Source organism: Apus apus, chromosome 15 (genome assembly GCF_020740795.1).
Source record: "Apus apus isolate bApuApu2 chromosome 15, bApuApu2.pri.cur, whole genome shotgun sequence".
NCBI lineage: Eukaryota > Metazoa > Chordata > Aves > Apodiformes > Apodidae > Apus > Apus apus.
Window position 1 is genome coordinate 15,292,846 of NC_067296.1, and position 25,471 is coordinate 15,318,316.

The 25,471-nt window shown below is 47.5% G+C and overlaps 1 protein-coding gene across 1 annotated transcript in view; it reads right to left on the bottom strand.

The window, feature by feature from the left end:
* Nucleotides 1-24,482, bottom strand: part of CTNNBL1 (catenin beta like 1) — a 47,711-nt gene extending 23,229 nt beyond the window's left edge. Inside the window, exons 1-10 of the mRNA XM_051633039.1 lie at nucleotides 24,386-24,482; nucleotides 17,353-17,541; nucleotides 15,238-15,344; nucleotides 13,860-14,001; nucleotides 9,983-10,078; nucleotides 8,051-8,144; nucleotides 7,473-7,564; nucleotides 3,723-3,795; nucleotides 3,387-3,445; nucleotides 2,502-2,650 (exon numbers count right to left, since the gene is read on the bottom strand). Of these exons, the coding sequence (XP_051488999.1) occupies nucleotides 2,502-2,650; nucleotides 3,387-3,445; nucleotides 3,723-3,795; nucleotides 7,473-7,564; nucleotides 8,051-8,144; nucleotides 9,983-10,078; nucleotides 13,860-14,001; nucleotides 15,238-15,344; nucleotides 17,353-17,541; nucleotides 24,386-24,415 (1,031 nt within the window). The 5' untranslated portion in view covers nucleotides 24,416-24,482. The remainder of the gene's footprint in view (nucleotides 1-2,501; nucleotides 2,651-3,386; nucleotides 3,446-3,722; nucleotides 3,796-7,472; nucleotides 7,565-8,050; nucleotides 8,145-9,982; nucleotides 10,079-13,859; nucleotides 14,002-15,237; nucleotides 15,345-17,352; nucleotides 17,542-24,385) is intronic.
* Between the last annotated feature and the right edge of the window lie 989 nt (nucleotides 24,483-25,471).

Here is a 25,471-nt window from a genome sequence, read left to right on the forward strand (position 1 = left end):
GCGTCTCCTCCAAACCTTAACACAATTTTACAGCAAAAGCAATAAGCTTCCTGTCAGTGTGCACCAGGGAACTGACATTACAAGGCTGTTTTTCTCTTTTGGCTTTGTAAGGTAAACTGCACTTAGGCTACCAAGGCAAGGCTGAGGGACTGTGAACTGCAACCTGCTCCCTGACATAAAAATAATTGAATTTAATTCTATGTGATACCTATAAACTTTGCACTTGTGGCTACCACCTTGATAAACCATTTTGGTTTTGATAAAGACACTCCATAAAGTAAACAAGCCTCATTGCTGCAGAGATGCAAACCAAGTAATTGTTCATACCCATGTTCTAATCCTACCTCAAAACTGGCTACTTGCTCTGTCCTCCTCAACCTGCTCTTCTCCCAGAACCTTCTGCTCACCTCCCACATACCAGCTCAGTGAAGCTTCACTCCCAGTGGCCAACAGCAAGTCCCCCCGGCACTGCAAGTCCCAGACTACCCCCAGTCCAGGACACAGCTTGCCATGGACACACACCTTAAGTGCATCAGCCACATCGTGCTCGTTTCCATGTGTCACCACCAGTGTCTCCCCATAAACAGCAGAAGGTCACACAAACACCACCACCTTTGGCTGTTGGCCACATTGTTTAAGGCTCAGCAGACCAGAAAGCAGTCCTGGTTTTATGACTGTCTACAGGAACCTCCCAAGCATGTTGAATGCTCAGCTGAGGGATGCTGCCTCTGCAGGTCTGCGGGCATGACCAGTATGAACGGAACAGCCCAGGCAGATGGATGAGGTATCTCTGGATACAGAATGCTGTGTTCTCCACAGCAGTAATGGAGATTCCAGCCTGATATCTTTCTTTATTCTCATGAAGCATATCTATCTCACATCATGTCAATAAACTTTCAACTTTTCTTATTTGTCCTTTCATCTGCACAGACTATGGTGCAATGATTAACCACCTTCAAAATCCAAACAAAAAATATGAGCTCTCTGCCCCCAGCCTTCAGAGGACACCATCAGGGGAGAAATATAGTCTGCCCTGTTTGTGGGCAAGGTGGTCAATCACCACTGAATGGCATTTCCATTTGTTGCTTATCATGAAGGTATCAAGAAGACACAGCAGTGTAATCCTCCCGTGCAGCTCACTAGATCACAGCTGTGAAGGTTCACTCCCTGTTTACAACACTAGCCCATGAGTACTGAAGAAGTGCTGAGAAAAACTGAGCAGTCTGGGAACAAGACTTAATCAACTGTCATCTCTTGTTATTTGCTCAAGCAGCCAGGCAAGAAGAATTTCAACTTTTCTACTTATCTGAACTAGATTAGAAGACATTAAAAAAAAAAAATAAAAAATTCAACTGTTAGTATAGTCCCTGCTGTGGACAGTGATGATACAAGCTTGTAGACAATACTCCGTGAACTGTTTCTTTTTTCCATCATCATTTTCCCAATGCCCTTCAGACTGCAGAATCAGTTAGGTTCCTAAGCACCAAAAGACTGAGGTCTCAGAACCCCCTTCCACTAGACAGAGCTGCTAGAGGCAGTTGGGTCATGTTTTGTCCCTTCTAACCCCTTCATAACTGCTGGGGGGGAAATGCATCCAGGGAGAAGTATTCCTTTTGTCATAGTTTTCCAGCTGGGATCCTGGTACAGAGAGTGATAAACAGTAGAGTTCAAAAATATGGAAAAAAACCACTAAAAATCCAAACACTGAGTCCCACCCACATGGCACAAGAACTCCAAGTAATTAGTTCTGCAAGGCTAGGTTAGCAGCTTAGCACTCAGGGCAGAGGGAGGCTTCTTGCTCCTTCTTGGTTTTGGAGCTTTTCTTTAATTAGCTGCAAGAAAACCCAGTGTTCCTGTTTGAATAATCCATGTTTGGTTATTTATTCATTTCCCTGCTGCTGCACATTCCCCAGCCATGCACTGCAGGAACATATCATTTCATGTTGGTGCTTGTGTCCAGCCCCACAGCAGCCTGGTGGGGGCAGCCTCTGGAGGGGGCTGGGAAATTAATGAGGAGGGGGCAGAGAAACCCTGGAGATTCAGTGTGACAAAACATGTCACAAGAAGAAATGCACTTATGCCCATTTTTGTTATCAATATCCACAAAAATTCACCAGCTCAGAGGACACACAGTGAGGCTTGAACTGCAGATCAAAAGGAAGAACATTTTCCCTTGAGACACCCAAAGGGTTTCTCTTACCCTCATATGGGTCTTTTAAATCCACAGAGGATTAGCCTGACTTACAGCATTCACTCATCTGGGCGTCTGCTACACAGACTGCAGTGCTACTTCAGCAGCTATTGCAGTAACCCCACTTCTTAGGAAACAAAGCTAAAGGAAGGAGCCGAGTTCATGTATCTGAGAAGGCTCAACGCACATGCTGGAAAAAAGAAACAAAACAGACAAATACGCTAACAAGGAAATTTCATAAGCAGGTATCTAGCCAGAAGGTGTGTTGGTACATCAAAGGCAGGCAGGAAAATCAGAGTGATCTGGCTACCTGAGCATCAGGTTCATCAGCTGCAGACCCTCGCCCTTCAGGAAGCGATCACGATTGGAACTGAGCATTAGGCAGGAGCAAAGGGAGTCAAACAGGTTCTCCATCATCTCCTGTTCTTCTGCTGTACTGGGGTTGTGTCGTTTAAACACCTGCATGACAAGGAAAGCAGAATTACCCCAGAAGGAGGGCTTAATGTGGTCCACACTGGGGTAGGTATACACAACCATTTTACACCACAAGCCTTCAGCCTCTGGCGTGCAGGAGCCTGCAGGCACCAGGGCACCATACACTGCACAGACACGTTGTCTCCTGTAACTGCTGCCCTTCTACTGTCCTGACTATGCACCAACCAGTGGGCTGCTGGGACAGCACAGGGTCTCCAAAATGCAAGGCAAACTCACCAACTGCACCATTCACAAGTGTGTGGGTAACCCTGATACCAGAGAGGCATCAGGTACAGCGCCTACCCGAGGGGGCAGCCCAACCCATGGACAGAACTGCCTCAAGAAATGTTACTGACCTAAGAACACACTACCTTCAGCTAGCTCAAATGTAGGCACAATGCAGCCCGGTGCCTGGAGTGGAGAAGACTGAAGATGGTAAAATTCTAACTCTGCCGATCTTGCCATGTAGGTATAATAAAATAATTAAATTTCTGTGTACCTCTACACTACCATTTGTAAAAGATGTTAATGTAACCCCACACCACGGATCAAACACTTGCAGGGAAGTTATTCAGGGACTGTGCCACCACTAAACAGAAAGCACTGCTGTGCTCTGGTACCTTCAGGTCACTGGGAGAGCATTACAGCCAGAACCTGTCCCACCTCCTCACAGCCAGCCTGCCTGTCTCCTGACAGAACAGAGGGTATGGGAATTACTCACAGATAACTGCTGAAGCAGCACATCGATCCCATCCAGCTCCCCAAGCAATTCTCTGTTGTCTAGACGGAGGTTGGGGGAAGGGAGAAAAGAGAGAAAAATGAAGCTAACTGTCAGATTTTACAGCCATCTAACACTGATACATCAGCAAACAAAATCAATACAGCTTGACAGAGTACAAAAGCTGCAGAGAAACAGAGGGCGCATGCACATGAGAGAGCACAGGTGTGGGAGAGGGAGCATAAGAAAGGGAAGCCAAAGGCAGAAGGGTGCTGCTATGATCTGAAAGAAGCCTGGATCCTGCCCCAACAGCACATCAACCCCAGAAGCACATCTCACCATCGTTATTCTGGAGCAGAATAGCCAGCACCTCACTGCAGTACAGCTTGTTGGCATCAAAAGGCATCTTTGCCTGGTGGTGGAGAAGGAACAAGAGACCTATCAGGGCACAGCTCTCTGTACTCCAGTGATTTGTAGAACACATTAATAAAATCACTGAATGTGTGAGCAACACTGCAACCAAAATACCTCAGCAGTAACTCTGTAATGTGCCTCAGTGACAGGACAGATCCTGTGACCCAGGGCTGGGCATGCTCATGCACACGTACAAACTCAGCCCTGGTCCTTCACGCTGTCCTACATAAGCAGGTTTGACCAAGTTGGCTCAAAACCCCTGAGAACAGTCTCCAGTTGTTTGCAATCACACTTTCCTGTGATAAATCTTCCATGCTGTTATATGAGCTTAGCCCCCCAAAACCAGGATTTCAGGAAATACACCACAGTAGCATGAAACAGTAACTGCCAGCATTTTGTATGAGGATCACAGCATCACAATCAGAAGAAAATTACATGGGTTTAGCCTGCACAATCACATAGCTTTCATTTCATACATTCCTCCTGTCCTGGTTTGAGCCAGGATGAAGCCAGTTTTCCTTTTACTGATTTCTTTTTTTTCCTTCAGAAAGCTTTCTTTTAACTAGTAGCAGTGTTCCAGCTAGGAATGATAGAAAAACATTCCACTGTTTGTTAACTGCTGGGGCTTCAAGGTCACATCTTTACTCTGCCGGCTCAGACACTACGCGGAGATCTGTGACCCCCCTGTAGGAGGCTGAGTTAAACAGACAGCAAAACTGGCCAGAGATATTCCATTCCATAGAGCTATGTAAGCTCAAAGGAAGGTCAGAGATCCCAGAAGACAACTTCCTTCCTGCTTCTTCCCTTCTCCTCCACCCATGGCCGGCATCCGGGGAGGACTCCATCCCTCCCTCTCCGTGGACCCCCAGGCTTCAGCTCTCCTGACCCTCATCACTCTCCACTTTCTCCAGTGGCTCTGGGATTTTTCAAGACTGTTTGCAGCTCAGGAGATGCTGTGGGAGTTGCTGGGGTGGGGGGAGGCAAGAGGCTTTTGCACATATTTGAACATATTTGTATATAATTGTATATATTTACTTTTATCATTAGTGTTTAATTAAAGCTGTGTAGTTTAGTTTTCAATCCAGCCAAGTCTCTCTCTTTCTCTCTCTCCTTCCCTGTCTGGGTGGCAGGGGGAGGGGATCAAAAGCGTTGTTGTTGAACCCAAGTCAAACGATGACACTTCCATACTCAAATATGTTAAGAAATCATAACAAAACCAAAACATTGAATTTTAAGAAAAATAAATAAATCCCTGAAGTGTGACTCTGAACTGGGGCCAATCTTTTTGCATGTTGCCAAAGCTGCTGCATCTACAGACACAGTCTAAATGTTAACCCATCAGATGGTAACACAAACTGGTTTACTAAAGGAATTCATAAAATAAACAATTTTTAAAAATCATCAGTTACCAGCTATTTGTATTCCACTGTTCAAGAGGGAGGGGAAAAAAAGGAAAGCAATACTGCTAGGCTTAAAACATCCCATTAGTCACCCACAAGTTTTTCCCCAAGTGCACGACTACCTGCAGCTTGACTGAGTGGACCTGCCTGCACGTGGCCAATTATCCCAACCTGCTACCACAGAAAAGGTCACCACACACCAGCACCTGCCACACAAACACGTGAGCAGCAGGAAGATCCTAAATGCCACAAAGTACTGGCTTTAAATAAAGCTTTTCATTCCACACCATCCCCAACCACTCTGTAGAGGATGGTATTTTGTAGCAACCATGCAACTCTGCACAGCCATGGGTGAGCAAGGAGGGGGAGCTCAGTGCTGTGCCACCCCCAGGGAGGACACCCACAGCCCCAGGAAAGATGGCTCTCCTCTCCTAGGGCTGCACATTCCACCACCAAACCCTGCTGATGTTTGGAGAAGTGAGTCTGAGCTTTCCCAGGCAGCCAGAATACAATTATGCAGCCTGAAATGCAGTCAGAACACAAGCTCAGCTCTGCTGTCTGCCAGATGTCCTGACACCAAGACAGAGCCCTGATTTTACCTCATCCCACAGACACTCCTCAGCAGCATGATGCTCTACCCAGATGCTGAGGTGCTGGGTTATTCCTAAACACATCTGCCAGGGTGAGAGATTCCAGAGCAGACTCTGCCAACAGCAAGAGCTCCTGGCGAGGGTTTCACGAGCCCGCAGTTCCCAACGACAGCATGGAAGCAAGAACATCAGCTGCCTGATCACACATCCCCAGACCCAGGCAAAGTTAACACATGCCAGGGCAAAGGAAAGACACATTCAGCACTGAGTTCTGAGGGCCTTTAACATTTATTTTCTGTGGCACCAGGCAGGGGAATCCAATTTGTGATTATTTTGCTCTCCCAAGTCTTTTAGCTGCCAGAGTAATTACAAGGCAGGCAGAAGATCCACGCTCAGTGCACACCTGCCTGGAATAAAATTAACTTCACTTTTTGTTTTTAAGCAAAAGGAACATAATTATGTTACTACCTATAGTGAGAAATTCCAGGTTACTTCTGCTAACAAGTCTGTGAGGAGCACAGAGGGGCACCTGCACACTTACAGGGCTCAGAGAGTATCTCTGTGGCTCAGAGGCCTTCTAACCACAGAGACATTAAGTGTGGGAGTGCTGGTGCCTTCCTAACAGTGCCAGGAAAGTTGGAATCTGTTGCTAGATTTCTTCTTACCTCTGTTCCTTCCTACAGTATTTTCCAGGGAATGTTTATGGTATTATTTACAGTATATTCCAGAGAATCTTTTCATATAAGATGGGGTTGAACTGTGTAACCCACTGTCACAGGATGCTAAGAATATCAAAAAGTAATTTTGAATTCAAAAGGCAATTAGATGAGTTCAAAGAAAAAGCCACTGCCAGCAGCAGTTAAACAAAGACATCACTTGAAACTCGAAACAGTGTTAGAGATCTAGGAAGCAAAGGCACAACATGGTCTGTATTAGTTTCCCTGGTCACAGATCAGCTTTTTACATTCCTACAGGTCTCAGCCATGGACCAGAGATCCACCATACAGGAATCATAGGAACAGAAAAGAGACTTTCTACTGTAAGATGTGTACAATGTAAAGACAGAACAGAAGTATGTCCATCTAAACAGATACAAACCCCAAACTAACTCTTCATCCTTAACTTGGCTTCTCCAACACACACACAGAGGTTTATTTTAAGTGATGTTCTAAGTTCATCTCAGCTGGTCTATGGAAGGAGGGGGGACCCTGGCAGAGCTCCAGTGCTGCCCATGTGTGTGCTGGGAGCATGGTGGTACTGCAGGGCTGGGTCAGGGACCTGTTACCAAAAGGAACCCACAGGAACAAGGGAAACCCAAAGACATCCAGGGAGACTCAGCATTAGACATTCTCTTCTAGGCAAACAAGACAAAAACAAGAGCACTCCTACTCACAGACACAGTGAGTAGAGCTTCCTACACATAAAGCCAACTCCTTCAGCTTTGCTAGTTTCTAGTAAGTTAAAAGGGACATAATTCCCAGTTTAAGGTGAGTTTTGAATTCACTGTATTCACAAATTCTCACTTGTCAGAGAGATAACCTATACAAATGGAAAGAGCCAATAATAAACAGCCTTGGGCCACAAACACTGTGTCAGGCACCCTCCCAAGCACACCAGCTTCAGAGCAGCAGCCTGTCAGTTTTTATTGCAGGATCTCCCAAAAGGTAACAGAAAAACGAGCTCACCTTCAGCCTCTTGAGCAACCACTGCATGAGGCCCTGTTGAGCAGCTTCTGTGCACATCTCTGGGCGGAACTCTGCCATGTTCTCCACGATTGCTGGGAAGACACAGAAAACAGCTGCTTTTCCCCACCTGCGGCTCAGCTCAGGCTGGTGTCAATGCTGCTTTGCCAGGTCCCTCCTAGGGCTGCTTGGCTCTTCTCAAAGTTACATCTTGCTCACAAATCTACCCTTTCTTGAGTGAGATTTAAGCTCAGGCCCATGATACTCTCTCGTTTTTTACACTGCCCACACAGTCCATCCTCAGTGTGACACCAGATCCTGCTACAAGAAGCCCAAGGTTACTTCCCTTTACTCCAGCAGCACTGTACAAAACTAACAGCAGCAGCAGAAAAAATTCTAAACCTCATGTTTCCAGTCTCTCTCATTCTCCCAGTCCTTGGGAGATCACAGCCCCAGATAACTGAAAGGAATGGATGACGGTCTAAGTGCTAATAACAGCAACACTGCAGAGCAGCTCCTGTGTGCGGCAAGGCTGGGGAGCAGTGAGGGGAAACCCACCCCCCTGTGCAACAGCCGCTTACCCAACGTGTTGTGGACACCATCAGCTTCCTCCTTCACACTCTCATCCAGGCGCTCTAAATTCTGGACCAACAAAGCCACGACCTGGCCCTCCACCTAAACCACCAGGGTCATACGAAAGATAAAAACACAAATGACAACTGAAAAAAGGAAGATAAAGGAGTAAGAACAGGGGGTTCATAAATAATAAAAATCAATAAGCCCTACTGAAAAATCCTGCCCGACACAATCAGAAGACATTAAAAATCTTGCTCTAAAACATGAGAGGAAGTGAAGGGATCACAAAGTAAATCTGCCACTGTGTTTGCCCTAATTAATTATACAACTTTTGTGTTTCAGATTAAACAGAAAAACATCTGGAGGCAAACACGCACCTTGTCACAGTCTTACTTCCTGAACCAGTCTGATTAATTTATAATCCCTCAGAATGGTTAAGTGCGAAGCACCCTGCACGGGCTGGCTGTCAGCTCTGCAAGCAGCTCCCCCTTCAGCTGTTTGCTGCTGCTCTGCCTACATTTTTGTTTTATTTTCCACCATAATAGGTACAAAAAGCTGAAGAAACACTGTTCACACCTGCAGCTTCAAATCCAGAGGCTGATGATCCCCAGCTTAAGCCTTGCATTTAAATCCCAGCAGGATGAAAGTACCAAGTTGCCTTCAGGAAGCCAATGAAACCCCAAGTCAAGAACAGAAACCCATGTCTGCAGGTGGAGCCTCTGGATCAGAGCTCTCAGAAGTCTGCCTTTAAAGTTGCAATTGCAGAGTCCAGCTTGACTTTTGTCCATTGTGGACATGGGCTTGGGAAAGTTAAAACAATGCTTCTAATTCAAATACTGTAAACTAGCTTTGGGCCCAGTGAACATGTGGAAAAAATACCAGTATCAGCTGCCATGGAAGGGAGTGCAATAATCTTCACAGGTACCCTACATCATACCTGCCTTCTTTAAAAGAAAAAAAAAAAAGCAAGAAGGAGATATCTAAACATTTCTCCCAAGATTTGCCTGACTTGTTTCTTTCAAAAAGGACAATACAGCCTCTAAACCTTGCCTGTTATCAGGGGGCTGGTGACAAGGAAAACAGAGAAAGAACTTTGCTTGATTTACTACCTCTCTGCACATTTTATAGAAAACACCTTCTCTAGCAGTTCCTCTCGACCATTTCATTCATCCAACAATCTCACCAGAGGCAGAGTAATTAAGAACAGCCCAGAGGCCAGCTGGAAGAACTCCACTTCAGGCCACTGCCATTAACCTTTGGAAGGTAACATTATTGTGACTGGACAAGAAGGATTGTAGGAGAAAACAGAGCAGCCAAACAAAGCAAATAAAAGAAAACCTGTAATTCCCCATCTTTCAATTTCAACATAATAGTTAGAGAACAAGACACAGCCAGTGAGTCACAAACACAGCATTTCTCTAGCAGAAGCTGCCCAAGGGTAGGACAGACATGCAAATCACAAGTTTTGCTGGGCACTGGTTCTCTGGAGAGCCTCTGCTCAGTTCAGCATCCTCCTCCAGCAGCTGAAAAGCAGGAGGCATCCTGTACAAACACCAGGAAAAGGGGAAGTCCACCACCATGGAGGCCAAGGGCACTCAAGGAAGTTAACCAGGCAGGGAGCACTGAACACCAAGCAGTGCAACTTCTGCTGCAGGCAGATAATTTTCCAGGGTTGTTTACTCTCAATGCCAAAAAGGATCACTACCTCCACCCTTAAAATCCATTAGCTCTGGTACACGAAGGACCTACTCCCCAGACTCTGCCATCAGTTAAAAACACCCATTGTGGTCCTCAATACAGTGTTTCAGCTACAAGGGAGCAGGCTCCTGAACTGGCCACCTTGCCCGTGGCACTGGCAGCGTGGACACGCAGAGCGCGGCACTTCCAAGGATCCTGGACTGTGCAAGGCATTGGAATTACCTGGAGTTACTACTTACTAGAGCATCAATGAGGACTTCAGCTCCTTCTTCACTCTCATGGAGAGTATCTATATCAGTCAGTTCTTGAAGCAAGTCTACCACAGCTATGGAAACATGTGCTTGGTGTTAAGGACGATGCAGAGGCAGACACCTGTACCACCCAAAGCAGATCACTCTAGGCCAGCAAATTCATGACTGGATCCAAAACAGCTGGGAATGCAAGACAGCAGTGGGACAGGGGAACTGCAGAGCCAAGAGCACAGAGACTACTTCAGCCCTCCAAAGTACGAAAACCAGAGAATCCTTAAAATTAGGAATGATCAAAGCTAATGTGATTGTGTGCTTACTCTATCAGGCAATTTTACTGTTTATTGATGATACTTATTTTCTACTTTTTCAAATCAAAATTGCTGGGTTGGTATAACCAGGCCCCACCCTGCATTGCCAAAGATTCAATATCCACAAAGAGAAATGAGTTAGAATAATCCAATTTGGGTATTCTGCTCCCAGTGACAGCCCTGCTATCTGGATCCAGCAGACACCTCAGGAGGATGCAGGAGCCCTCACCCCCTTCCCCCGGCCCAATTAGGCCAGCATGCTCCTCCAGCCCTGCAGGAACAGCATCGCTCCTGCCAGCCCAATTTTCACTCATTAACTCTGGGCTGCATAACACATGGTTCCCCTGACTGCTCCACAGCTCTCCTGTACAACGAGACGTATTCCACCTCATTAGACCCACTTTCCTATTCTCTCAGACACACTGATCAATCTTGCCCGAGTCCCACCGGGGTGGACCAGGATATGCAGTTTTCTGATGTCCTACATAACAACTCTGTGATGAATCTCCCTTAACAACCCAGCCTCCCAGCTCTCCTAGCTGTGCACTTGCTCAGACACACAAGCAGCAGCAGGAAAAGTATTTTCATGCATCTGTTCCCGGCAAGGTCTCAGTGATGACTGACCCAGTCTCAGGAAAGATGAAGAGAGCTGTCTGCCCCATCCCCAGTTAACCTATGTCCAGGTGCTGCAGGAGATGCCTGTCAGTAAGACTGCTACTTTCTTTGTGCTCTACAGCAATCCTTAACCAAGGCAAAGCTCTCTGTACATTTTACTGATGGGTAGATGTCACTTCCAGCTGCAACTGCCATCAGGAACTGAGCAGGAGGGTGGTTACTCCTCACTGGGGAGACCATCACTCATGTTTACATCAAAGCACGGTCAGAAGGGCCAGGGTACAATTTTCAAAAGCAAGTTGGAATGCAACTCAGTAAGCAAGTTACGAGAAAATAACCTGCCTTACATCTGTTCAGCCAGGAATCAACTGCTAATCAACAAAAGCTGAGGAAATGGGCCAGTAGGAGCCTTATGAAGTTCAACAAATGTGAAGTCCTGTAGGTGGGAGGGACCAAGCAAGGCTCTTCCTGTAGGAGACCTTGACATACTGGGCTGAGGAGAGTGGATGACCACGGAGACAGCCAGGGGGGCAACCACATGATGTATGAGGCAAGACTGAGGGAATGGGCTTTGATCACCCCCCAGAGGAGGAGACTGAGGGAGGAACTAACTGAAGGCTGCTGCTTCCTATGGGTGCCCTAAGGACAACGGACCCAGACTGCTCTGCGAGTGCACAGCAAGAACTCCAGAAGTCAGGGGTTCATCTCACAGGGCATTCCTGAGTAAGACCTTCTGCTGAGGCTCCCAGTGAGAGTATCAGTTGTCCTATAAAATTCAGGAGATAGAAAAGCAAAACCTCTCATGAAGCTTTCCTGTCTTTCATTAATAAAAACTTGTCAGTGATCATCTTTCCTTCACATGTTTTCTGTAAAACTGCTTGAATCATTCAGTAGATTATTTGCTCCCCCTGGACAGTGCATAGATAATGCAACTCTCCTTGCATCAGTCCCTCAAGACGCTACATTTAAATCACATCTGAAAAGCTATTTGTTTAGTTCTGTCCTTGAAAAACTCATTTTTAAAATTGTTTTCCATTTATTTTAACAAAAAGTCATTAGAAAGTCTGAGCTGTATCAATTTAGGTTTATGTTTAGATGCTTCACTTTAATAGTGTTTCTGTTCTGGGCAGAAGCAGCAGAGGCAGCACAGTGAAGGCCTAAGCATCACTGCAGCCTGTGTCCTGCCCCCAGTGCATCTGAAAACACTTCAGCAGTTGTACAAGAAATGTATCTTTCCCAAAACTGCAATTCACAAGCCGAATTTCTACACCTAAATTAACTGACAGGCAAGTTGCAAACCAATTAAAAAGAGTTCACAGTGGAAACACTGACAAGTCCCTGACAGCAGCAGTGACCCCAGGACTCAACCTTTTGTGGCTGAAGGGACAAAGCAGGCTGTCCTCCCATGCACTCCAGCCACACCTCAGCTCCCCTACCCCAGGCAAAATCCCCATGGTTTATATTTTGCTTGTGAATGAGAAACTCCATGTAAGCTTTTCATGCCACACACATAGTACACACAAAGCTTGTGGTGTCTGGCAAAAACATCAGCAGTGAAGCTCTGGCAGCCACGACACCGCTCATGTAGGGTGGGTGTTTCCCTGTGCAGAACAATGAATTGTCAACAAACACTGACCTGGGAGTCATTCCCATTGCCCATCACAGCCCAGGAAGGCTGAGGGGTTTGCTCTGTGCAGGGACCTGCAGCCACCACACCCAGGTCCAGCTGGATACAAGTCAGAACAGCCAAACCCCTAAGCAGTGTTTCTAATATAAACTGGTCTGAAATAAAATAGTGATGTTTTGGTTTTGTCTTCTGATCACTGCACCCACTTAGAAAGAATGAGCTATGAATTCTCAATACACAGTCTTGTAAGGAAAACTGCTGAAAAAGAAAACCAAGATCTGTGCATGGGACCACAACATTTAGCACCAACACGGCATATTTCAAAATACCTTAGAAAGCTGGTAAGTATTATCTACTTCTTCACACATACAGCAATGAAGAATAAATCACTTTCCTAAGGTCATGAATCAATAAAAAGGATAAAAGACAAGCCTGCTGTGGTCCCAAGTCTAAGAGCAGGGCCCCTCCACTGCACTTCACTGCTCCCTCCACTCACTGACATTTGTCAGGACACAGACACTTGAACTCTCAAATCACAGCACAATTTTTCAGCTTAATCTACTGTAGAATATTTCACAAGCAAAGCAGGCTGAGCTCAGCTTTTAATGACTGCACAGTGGTAAGCCAGACACAGTTCTATTTATCAGCATCAAGGCACCAGGATATAAAAAAAATATGACTGTTCTTTTTCAAAACTACCAAGATCTTTAACAGCATAGAAAAACACTCCTCTGAAGATGGGAGGACATCTCAGAGAGAAAGAGGGATCAGGTTCAGCAAGACAAGAACTGAGCCTGGAACTGTCTCTGGATACTGATGGAACCAGAGGGGCTGCCCACAACCACAAGCCTTGAGCCCCTCAAAGGACACGTGAGGAACTGGTCACCTCCACAGACTGGCTGCAGTGCTGAAGGAGTGACAGCTCAGCTTTCAACAAAAAGGGGGAAATTGGTTTCATTTTTACTGGGGACTATTCCAGACAGTGTGCACACAGTTCAAGGCCATACACTGCTGAGCCTACACTTCAGCTTTTCCTGTGTTGTTCATCTGTTCACACTCTAATGCAGTCACTCAAACCTAGATGAAAGGGTCACAAAACAAGAAAGGAGAATAACAGCACTGAAAAAAATCAGAATCAATATTACTTGAACAAAGAAGGCTTTCATTTGGAAGAAAACCACAACAGACATAAATTCATTGTGGTGGGAAAGAAGAGAAAAACAGACACAGGAGCCTGTGAAAGGCAGATGTAAGAGATTACAGAAAAGTCAGTGTAAAGCCTCTCACATGGGAGCTGCTGTGACAACGAAAGGATATCTGTGTTGTCATGTCCCAGCAGCCCAAGGAGGGACTGCACGGCATTCAGCTCCACCAGCAGGTGGTACAGGTCTGGCATTGTGGCAATCACGTGCATTTCCTGGATGATGTCATTCAGATCCAGTTCAGATTCCATGAACCTGAGTCAAGACAAAAAATGGTTAATGAAAAGGCAAAAGCACATCAAAGGCACCCAATGGACACAGCCTGTTTCACAAATGAGACCACCACCCTCCAGGAGATACCAGGTAAGACTTGTCACCCCAGCTTCACATGGCCCTGGCATGGCTGGTCCTTGTGCCCATGTCAAAGCCCTGAATCCCCAGAGGCAAAATACAGAGCTCCCAGAGGCAATCTGTGCCTCAGCCTCTCCTGTGCCTGCCCTTGAAGTTCAACCACGCAGGAAGGTAAGGCTTCCTACTGTATCATTACACACAGTACACAGGTTCCCTTGCCACCTCCTGTTAGTGTGGGGTTGTATTAGTCTGAAGTGCATAACAAAAGTTTGGTTAAGGGTAGGAACAGGAACCTGGACAGAAAATACCCGCACTCAAGGGTAGGAAGTTAATTTAACAGGAACAACAATACTCCATGGAAGGAGGAAGACGCCACTAGAACCACAGATGTGGAAACACACACCCCAAAGTCTGGCTTTCAGACCCCATCCAGCTGTTTTTCTCACCACAGCATCCAAAAGCTCCATCATATGAAATTTTCTTCCCACGCTGACCACTGACTGCATAGGTGAGCACACCCCCACACCAACCAACAGCGTGAAATCTTTAATTATTTGGAAAGCAAAACTCACCATTCCACAATCCCCACCTTTCAGCCCACCCCCACCACCTGCCCCTTGGTGAAGAAGAGCCCAGTGCTGGGAACAGTATAAAGGAGAAGGCCCCAAAAAGGCAGACCTGCAGGGTGTTGATGGCTCCCCAGCCCCACTGCCAGGAGCTCATCAGCCCTCACCCCTGAGAGCCAAGCCACTTCCTCAGACACCTAAACTGAAGCTACCAACACATCCTTGAATCTGTTTGCTCCCATAATAAAACCAATATGAACTCAAATTTTAGTACTGAACTTTCACAATCTATCATATTAGCAGCAGCAGCCATTAATAAACTAGTACTTTTCCCTTCATTGCTCATTATTCTCTTTGTGCTGCTGGCCACATACCAGCCACCACCAGCCTCAATAATGCCATTTTTAATTAACAAAGTTTCAAGCACAATTTAGAAGAACTACATGGCAACAACTGCTGTTACAGAAGCCTTATGTAACTGAAAACATTTGTATATTTCAAGGAATAGATTTAAGATTGAAACAAAAAATAAAAGGAAAAAAGGGCAATAGGGGGGAGCTGGGCATAATCTTACTTCTCTGGATTGTCAGGAAACTTGATCCGCAGCTCCTGGTTTTTGTAAGATCTCTTCTCAAAGGTGAGAATCATCTTCTTCACTGAACTTTCATCCAAAGGTTCCTCCTAACCAAATCAGAAAGGGCAGAAAGCAGAGCTCAGCACCTGGATGGTTGGAACAATTACCTGGCAAAGCACAAGAAAGTCCAGAGCCATGGAGAGGCTGCAGCCAGGCCTGACCCTTGGGGAACCACGGGCAATCCCAGGAATTCCTGCTGCAGGAGGCTGCCAAAGCCCCCACAGCACAGCCAGGCACCTATGGATTCACCCCAACTCTGACCTGAGCAAGCTCCCTAGAGCAAAACCTTCTGAGTTGGGTTTTTATAAATCAGGGGTTTACCAATGGAAGGTTCTTTGAACCAGAGGAGCTTCCCTGCACTTCCTGGATCCCCAGTATCCATGAAAAAAAAAACAGTTTTGCAGTGGCTCACCTTCCTTGCACCATCCCATATCCCTGGAATTACCTGGCACATCAGCTCAGATTGAGGCTTTTTGCTCCTGACACGTTAAAATGTTTCCATTGCATTTCCAGCAGCAGTGGATGCCCATGGACAATTCCTTCTCAGAAGCCCACTGTGCTGTTTCTTTTTGTAGGTCTACATTTAACTCCCCTGAGTTTATGTTCTTTCCTATTTTCCTCACTTGGATAAGCTTTCTCTTCTATTTTAAAGTCATTTTATAAAGGGAAAAAAATAATCAATATTTTACTTGAGTACTTTCTTTTTATTTCTGAAATTCTCCTGAGGTGTTTCTCTGCTGGCATCACACAGGCACAGCACTGCTGCAATTCCTGCTGCCTCCCTGGCACCCACACACTCACTTCTCTTATTTTCCTTTTTTCCTGATTTTAATGCACTTCTTTTATTAAAACATTGATTATATAATTTCATTGTGCAACCTCTTCCTCCTCCTCTGACTATGTTACAAGCACTATTAAAGAGAAGTTCTCTAAAGAAAAAACAAACCAGACCCCTTCACATCTCAATCCAAGTTCTATGTCCCATCTCCTGCTCCAGAGGAAACTAAGAATTACTTCTGGTGTTGGAAGATCCTCTGGCTCACAGCTCTAAGCAGCAATCTTGTATGAGACAGAAAATTTAAATGTCTTCAGCAAACTCCACTACAAAGATAACATCAGTTCAAATCTTCCATTGTTATTGGATTTCCTGTGTTCTCAAGCCCAACCTGTCTTAGCACCATCCCACCATCTAGCCAGTCAAGAGAACTTTTGGCTACGTCCATTCATCCTGACTGGAGCTCAAATCCTACAGAAATCCTTCATTATCTTTCTCCACTGTCAGCAACAACTGTAGTGGCAATAGCTCAACATCAAAAACCAAGGGAGCTTCTCAGAGACAAGTGCTGGCAATGCTGTATACAAAGGACAATGATATTTTACAAACCTACATGATTCTGCAGTGGTGAATATCACTTGTTTTTTTATCAAACAGGACACAGGCAGCAGGAAGCAAGTATCTTCTAGATTTATACCAATCCATGTGTCACATTTATAAAGTGATCTTTTCCCTGGCCCTTGGCAGAAAGGCCAATGCTGCATTGGATTTCTGTCTTCAAGGCTTGAAATCATTTACCCCTGACAGCTGCTACCCCCCTCCTCTGACCCAAGACCTTTCTTGTACAGGAGAACGTTTGCTTATGTGCTGCTGCTGCACAGCTACAGAGAAGGGGAGAGGGGGAGAAGCTGCATGGCTGGGCATACTCATGAGAGCAACAGAGCCGGGAAACCAGCTAGAATACACAAACTATTTCCTAAAAATATTTTGTAGAAGGCGATTTAGGTATTTCCAGCCTAAAACAGAAATTAGGCTTGAGAGCTTTGCCTTCCCCAACCTCTTTAAACCTTCGAGCATATCTCTGAGAAGCCCCGTTTGAAACAAACAAGCACCCAACAGGGCAGGGAAGTGAAGCCACAGCCTGAGGCTGCAGGAGGCACATGAACATCTCCAGTGAGTCTCATCACCTACATGGCAAGAAATGGAAATCACAGTGAGGTAATTTAGCACTTGCTTATTTCCCACTGCCTCCCTTTCCCCACAGGACACTAGTCATTTACTTCCTCCTCTTCCTCTTCTCCATCCCTCTCCATTATCTGAAGAAGTTTCTTCTTCTCATCATCAGTGTCCTCCAGCGCAGCAGACTCCTCCTCCCGGTGCCGGCCGAGCTCCCGGCCCCCGGCTTGTTTCCGACGGGCTTTGATTTCTTCCTCCTCCTCATCACGAGGTCTTTTTGTTCCTCTGTTAGGCTAAAGTCAGAGAAATTAGGTGAATGAATACGAGTCTTTTGTGACCCTTGCAAACCAGAATGCCAATATTTTAATGCACACTGAGGAAATTCTTACAAGTTGTTTAAAACATTTGCTCACACAACGCTTAACAACTCTGGAAAAAAAAACTGAAAGGAAATTAATTTAGTGGAGTGGAACATCAAATGAGTAGATGAATGGCTCTGCCAAGAGCTGTGTCAACATCCTACCTTGTTTGATCTATGAACACGATTCATGGGAAAATATCTCCACAGGCAGCAGAGGCTGCTACTTGAGAGACAAGATGTGGCCAAAAGGAACAGCGCAGAGGCTGCCCCGCTGCCCGTGGCCGGGCAGACAGCCCCCTGTGTTACAGACAGCACCAACGGGCTCCAGCAGACAGCAGGGAAAGAATTTTCTATCCATCTTGTATATGAGATTATATTGAATTCTTGTACACACCCTAATTCACCCTGACTTCCCCTGTCCCTGCTTGCAGGCAGAATCAGAGCCCAAGGCAGGCAGGACAGGACTGTCACTTGCTGCAGCAGTGCCTAGATCTATGATTTGCTTGAACAGCCTGATATTTTATTCCACAATTTCTATTAAATTGTCTCTCACATATTTTTGAAGGACAACCAAGCTGGAACAGGAGTACACCATGCTCTATAACTACAGGGAAACAAAGCTTAATTCTTTACTATTCAAAAGGAGCCTGTGTGTTAAGAAACAAAGGAAACAATAAGAAAAATATTTTTACTTTCTCTCCCTGCTCAAGTTGCCTGGCAGATGATTTCATAACCCTGTCAGGTCTAACATTTGTCCAGCCCATTCCATAAACCATTCCCTGGCAGGAAGACCCCACTCTCCTGCTTTGTGGGACCCTTTGTCTAAAATCATAACAGTCTCAGCATTTTAATGAACATACACCACCCTGCTTTGTAAAGGGGATGTGGATTCTCCTAGGTTTTGATCGAAAGGCAGATGAGAGGGAGCAGGTGACAGTGTGACTGTCCTGGCAGGTGCAGCACAAGTGTGGGTGGCCAGGTGAGAACTCCCCGCTCCCCAGCAGGGTGTGAACTTCAGGCCCCAGAGGACAACCAACCTTCCAGGCTCCCAAGGCAAACCCACTGCAGACCAGCCCTGATTAGCAGTCAGCCACTGACCCCTCTGCTTATTCCAACACACAGGGAAAGTACACAAACCACAAGAAAACACTGCTTTCAGTTGAGAGGTAAAATACAAAAGACCCCACCAAAAAGCACTTGAAGGATTAATTACAACAAGAGACAATCAGGGCAGCAGTGACCACGCTCACATCGTTTGCAGGGTGACTGGGTGGTCATCACTTGGAGGAAGACACAGAATAAAGTTTCCCAGACAACTGATTAGCACAAAGCTCAGCTGCTCCCTCCCAGCCAGACCTATTCAAACTCTGTTATCTGCCTCCTTTTTCCCCACACCTTCTCTGCTGCTTCCATTAGGATGGTACATTCCTGACTTAAAACTCCCCTAAAGTGCTCCTGTGCACTTTCAAAGCAGTTACTCAGCTCATCATTCAATAGCTGTGAAGCAGAAGCATTCCCAGAGATTCTTTGACATGAAAAATTTATTTGCTTGGAGGGTTTTGTGGGTTGGTTGGTTGTGCTTTTTTTTTTTGGTTGTTGGTGGTTTCTCTAAAGCAGGTACCAATTACTTCTCTTCTAGTTGCATTAAAATATAATTTCACATGGATCCATTTGGAAACAAGTGTGTCACTGCCAAGAGCAAATTATTCAAATTCTCCTCAAGCAATCAGCAACTCAGGAAAGAAAAAAGGTGCTCTTCTAAATGACACTGTCGAAGGAAAAAACTTTGGTAAATATACATATTCCTTACTCAGTGCCCTCAGGTTTGTCCTTCCTATGTCCTTCCACTCGCTCCTCGGTAATACCCAGTTCATCCTAAAATACCTCAGACAGATTCCCATCACAAAATCAGATACAGAAATTAGTGACACAGGAATTCCTGAACCACACAGCCAAGAGCCCCACAAGATCTGCCTCGGATGCTCCTAATTTGGGGCATCAGAATCTCATTCCTCGCTCTCATTTCTAAACATTAACAAAGGCACAAGTCCCTGGATGCAACGGCAGCTGCAGGGGGACCCAGGGAGCAGGGGCTGTCAGGCACAGAGTCATGTACCATGGGCAGGGGCTGCACCACCAGAACAAAATGTAAATTAAAACTCCATCACAAAGCCAACCCCATTTCCTCTGAGTACACAGTCCTTGGCATCAGAATTTACACCCTGTTTCAATCTCCATTATTTTACCATTTTTTGTATTTATGCATTGGGGGGGTGCAGAATCTCCTGTAACACATCACAGAAATCATTATGATAAATTAGGGAAGTGCCCAGCATGCAATTATTAATGCTGCCAACAGATTGGCACCAGACAGTAATTGAATTCCCAGGAAATGCCATTAAGCAGCATTAAGATTTTTCCTTTCATTATTGATGTCAGGCAGAACCTTCCCAAGAATACTGTGTTTTTCCAACCAGCACTATTAGAACTGAAAGACAAAGGCTGGTGCTGCTGCTCCTTCCACAGGGGCTGCACGGCCACCAGCAGCTGCAGGAAGGCAGGGATTAGCTGCTGCTCCATCATTCTCATCTTTGTGTTTGTGTTTTCTACAGGACTGTCACCAACAAACAGGAATTAAACACCTACACTGCTGCACCCAGACCGGTGCATTTTGCTAAGCAAACACAGATTGTGACTAAAAACATCTGTTTAAATAATTTCACAGCTTCACACACATCTACATAGGCTTTGGCTTTCTGGATGAAAAGGGAAAGCTAATAATTTGATAAATAAAATGCAGGGTTTTTTTACTCTGTTTGCTAAGGTGCATTTGGCAAGAAAATGGAATTCATTAGAAAATGCACAAGAAAAGCATTTTTAAATTGTTTTGCTAGTTAAGCTTAATTTTGTTCCTGTTGAGTGCAATAATTCACAGTAATTTATTCAGAAGACATTTTCATTTAAATCCAATACTGATATCACCACGTAAGAAACAATGAATCCAAAAGGGTTTGAAAAAAGCTGTCATTCATATAATACAATAAAGTAAACAAAAGCTGGTGACTGGTAAAGGGAGAATTATCTTATTATCTTATTATCTTTCTTTTTCTCTTCCACCCTTCAGCTGCACTTGCTTCGGATGCTGTCACCCAGGTCTGAGGCTTCGATGGCAAATCTTCTGGAAAAACGGGGACAGGGGATGGGTCCCTGTGTGCAGGGACACCAACGCAGGGCCTGGCTTCAGGCAGCAGGACCAGCAGCACCTGCCTCACAATACCCCACATCTCCCAACTACTCCTGCCCAGGACCCCTCAGCTCCCGCACCGCGGCAACTGCGCATCCATACAACACCGAGTACCCCACGGAATCTGAACACACATTGGTGAGGGCCCTGCTTGCTTCCAGCCTTCTCCAAACATCAGGAAGGTTTAGAGCAATCTCAGTAACAGTTTCACACTACTAAGACATCTGCTTTGTAAGTAACCTCGTTACTGTGAGGCTCAGAAATTATTTGTTAATGAAATCTAAAATAAATCACGGTAAGTGACGCAGCTGTGCTGTGCCCACACCTCAGCAGGCTGCAGGACAGCACGAGCTGTCGGTCCAGGGCTGCTGAGAACACCCCCGAATCCCCAGAGGTATCTCCACTAACTCCACACTTTTGTTCCCAATGTCTGTGATAAACCAGGCTACTATCAATGTTATTTTTGTTCTTTCTTCCTGAGGCACACCACCTTTGGACAGTGCAGGATCTGAGCGCTCAGGACTGGAAGAACTGCTACCAGGAAAACCCAGAGACCTCAGGGAGTCCCAACAGCTCCAAAATCACACAAACCAACCAAGTGAGGGACATGCACTGTGCCCACACAGACATGACCACCAGTCTGAGACAACGAGCCCCTCGGCCTCCAGACTGACTGATGAGGAGCAGGGCCACGGGGGCCCTGCAGAGAGCTGAGCAGGGCAGGGATGGGACAGGCAGGACCGGCCTCCACGGGCTGCCACACACTCTGGGTTGGTGGCTGAAGAAACTGCCCCAGAAAGTGAACTGAAGACTGGGCTGCAGCCCCCAGGGTGGCAGCACGAGGTGGGCTGGAACTGTCTCTGTCCCCTCAATTACCCTCCATAATTAGAGACCGGACATGACGATCTGGGCACAGCCTGTCTGGGCTGAACAGCAGCAATATTTAATCACCAGTTTAGAACATCTGCAACTGTTTTGCAGCAACACATAAAGTTTATAGATTCTTGAGCTTTGTATAAGCTGCCAGGTGCTGTGTAGTTGTATTTTTTGTTGCAAGAGGCTCCTGTTCCTAGTCTGACAGACACTCAGTACCAAATTAGTGGCACGATGCCTGAAATCTTCCATGCCAAGTTTAGCACTGAGGGAAAACATCTTCCTGATTAAGCAAGGGCACAGCTTAGGCATTTAGAGGAGACAAATTCAAAACACTGTAAGACAAAAGCAATTATTTCGGGCTGTGCTGAGGGAAGCTGAGAAGACTGACTCATTTGCAGCAACAGATTAAAACTGGGCGGCAGAGGCACACACCACCCATCATCCAACCCATCGCCTGACAGCCAGTGCCACCCCTGCTCCCACAGGGGCTGGGGGAGCTGAGCTCCTCAGCCAGTCCTGGAGAGCACCCACAGAAACCTGGCAGCAGTGCAGTGAAGCTGGGAGCAGGTTGGGACCCCCTAGTCAGGACCCCCAGCCCTCCCTGGGGCCGCCTGCAGCAGCGCTCACACGCCTGCCAGCACAGCTCAGCAGCCTCCCTGTGGCACAGCCACGATAAAAGCCTGATTATTCTGAACTTTACACATTCAGGGTACATTTCTAAAACTGACACGGGATATCTCCTCTGCCCGTCCCCCAGAGCTGTGGCAGACCCCTCACCCACGCAGGACAGGGGGCAACAAATCTGCTGTTCCCAAGTTCTGTTTCCATCTTTCAGCCAGAAACACCCTCCTAGAAGGAAATCCCACTGTCTCAGGATCAGAGCTGTTTATCTGCCTTCTGCTCCCCCCACTTTTGCTCATATTCACTGTTTCCCCTGACTCTGGAGGTCTGGCTCCAGGGACACCCAAGGGTCACTGTGAAGCATCATCTTATCTCCTGACACAGGAACCACCTGCACCCAGGGGAGACACCAGGACAACAGCTCCAGGAACAACCTCAGGAGCTGGCTAGAAGCTGCAGAATGTTTAGTCCCACAGCCAAGACTTATTTCAGCAGCAATAAGTTAAAACGTGAATACCCAGCAGCTGAGCAGCACTTCTGTCCATCCCACCTCCCTGCAGTTGCAGCAGCTCATCCGAGGGGAAGCTCTGCAGGGCCACAGGGAGCTGAGCACAGCAGATGCCACTTCCCTCCAGAGCAGAAGGGAATTTTGTGGGCATCATGATTACAGAGCAAGAGGAAAACCAGCAAAAAAAACCCAGACTAGAGCCTGGTTAAAAAACTCACAGCAGAGAGAAGAAGGGGCCCAGGTTTGCTTCTCTGAGCCCGAGGTGTAAATTGCAGCACAGAGCAATTAAGGACAGGATCGTTATCCAGAGCTGGGGTGGGACAACCAAGGAATTAAAGGAACATGAGAATTTACTGTTCTAATTTGATACTGGAAAATCACCAGGAAAATGGTGTGTAGAGCACTATAAAAGCAGAGATGTGAGAGGGCAGGACTGTGCTGTCAGCCCTGCACCACGGCTGAGGGAGGAAGGATGTTGGGGACAGAGAGAAATTCATGGAAGTAAACATCCCTGGAGCTGAATCCTGGAGCAGCCTGGCAGAGTTCTCCAAGACTATTCTCACAGCCACACTTCAGGGTGTTACGATACCTCTGGGAAAAGGTGAAGAGAAATTTCTGACATATCTTTTCCTCGTTCCCTGTGCCCCTCAAAATCCCACGTCCTGAAAGCACCGACCTGTCCTGAGCCATGGGATGCACCTCTCAGCCCAGCACACGTGGTGCCTCCACAGCCCAGGGCACCAAGATGGCAGGAAGGAGTTCCACCGGGAATCCTGTGCTCTGAATCAGGCAGCAGGTCGGGTCACAATAACAGACACTTGGTTACTTCCAAGGTTGGGAACATCTCAGAGCACCTTTCTCAGCCACGGACCCAGCAGGGAAATGCCACTGCTGCAGTTTCTCCAAGATTTAACACACCAGCCAACAGTCAAGAGCACAGACAAACACCCGAAGGTTGTCACAAGGCAGTGCTCCCCCTGCCCCGCCCACGGGGCACCCGAAATCCACCCTCGTGACAAAAAACACACGGTTTGCCACATCTGCTTATCCCTCAAACGGTAAATAAGCAACATTCAGATGCCAAGAGAAGGGAAACTCGTGAGATAAAAGGAAACTTTTATAAGAAGGAAAAAATTATCAAAAGCTTTTGGCAACAATCAAATTAAATGGGTTTTGCCATCAAACAGGTAGGAAAAAAAACAAAAAAACGGATGCGAAGAGCAGTCATGGAACAAGGCCGGGCCTCCTGCAGGGAGAGGCCGGCGCAGACACCCAGCCCGCCCGGCGGTGGAAGGGACAGGGCAGCGCAGCCCGGAGAGCCTCCGGTCACCGGCTGCCACCGGGCACCGCTCCTCCGAGCCGGGGGGAGAGGCCCCAAAAGTTGGCGACACCGGAGCCGAGGGCCTTGGGAGCGCAGCGAGAGAGGCCGGGCCGAGCCGGGCCCCTCGGGAGCAGCCGGGCCCCGCCGCCGTGACGGGCCCCGCCGCCGCCCGCCGGCACCCCCGGAGCCGCCGCGGGGCCGCTCACCTGGTAGCTGAGCAGCTCCCCCACGTCCATGGCGCCGACCGGGCCCCGCCACCGGAGGCTGCCGCCAAGCACCGGGCCGCGCTGCCGGAAAGCGAGGCGGAAGGTGCCGCGCTGCCGGAAAGCGAGGCTCTTAAGCGCCACACTGTCGCAAAGCAGCGCCGGGATAGGCCGGCGGGAGCCGCGCCCGCCCGGTACCGGGCCCGCCCGGTGCTGCCGCGGGGCGGGGTAGGGCCCCTCGGCGGCTCTCGCTGCCCCGAGCTGTGTCCCCGCGGGGCGGCCGCGCTGCGGGGGGAGCGGCCTGAGCGCCCGGTGCCGGGGGACCCAGGGAGCACCGGCCCCGGTGGGGAGCGCAGCGCAGCGCAGCGCCCCGCCAGCCCCGCCAGCCCCCCCCAGCGCCCCCAGCCCCGCCAGCCCCCCCAGCGCCCCCAGCCCCCCCAGCCCCGCCAGCCCCCCCAGCCCCGCCAGCCCCCCCAGCCCCCCCAGCGCCCCCAGCCCCCGCGCGGCCGACGACCCGGGGTCTGTTTTGACACGTTTTCCATAAGCTGCGAATCCTTCCCGGGCTGTTCCAGCCTTTACTGACAACACGGTTCTATTTATATACAGCGTCATTAACCGCCGTCCCCGTGAGGAGCGGCGGGTGCAGCGGGGGGTGCTGAGGTTGTGACAAACAGTTCTGGAACCGAACGCGATGCAGAACCACAGACAGAGGCATTTTTCAGTATAACAAATATCAATAATTAGAAGAGAGTCAACTCGGCCAAAATCTTACTGAATTTATTTCAATAATGCTTTAAAAAAGCAGCCTTGCGCTAAGACGGCTTGTCGTGCAGTGACGCTGGCGGCTGTCACGCTGCTGTCTCGGCAGGAGCCTGGTCTGAGAATACTCATGAAATTAAAAATATATATAATGTTTTCAAAGAAGTCCCTCTCGTCCCCTGTTGTTTCAATGAAACACAAGAGGTGCCAGTCGTGACAAAATTAACTCCACAAATCTGCGTGTTAGAGATGAGACGAATCCCCGGCAAGGACAGGGCGGCCGGGAACAGACCCCCCCGGGGGCGGGCACGGCGGGGACAGCCAAGGCAC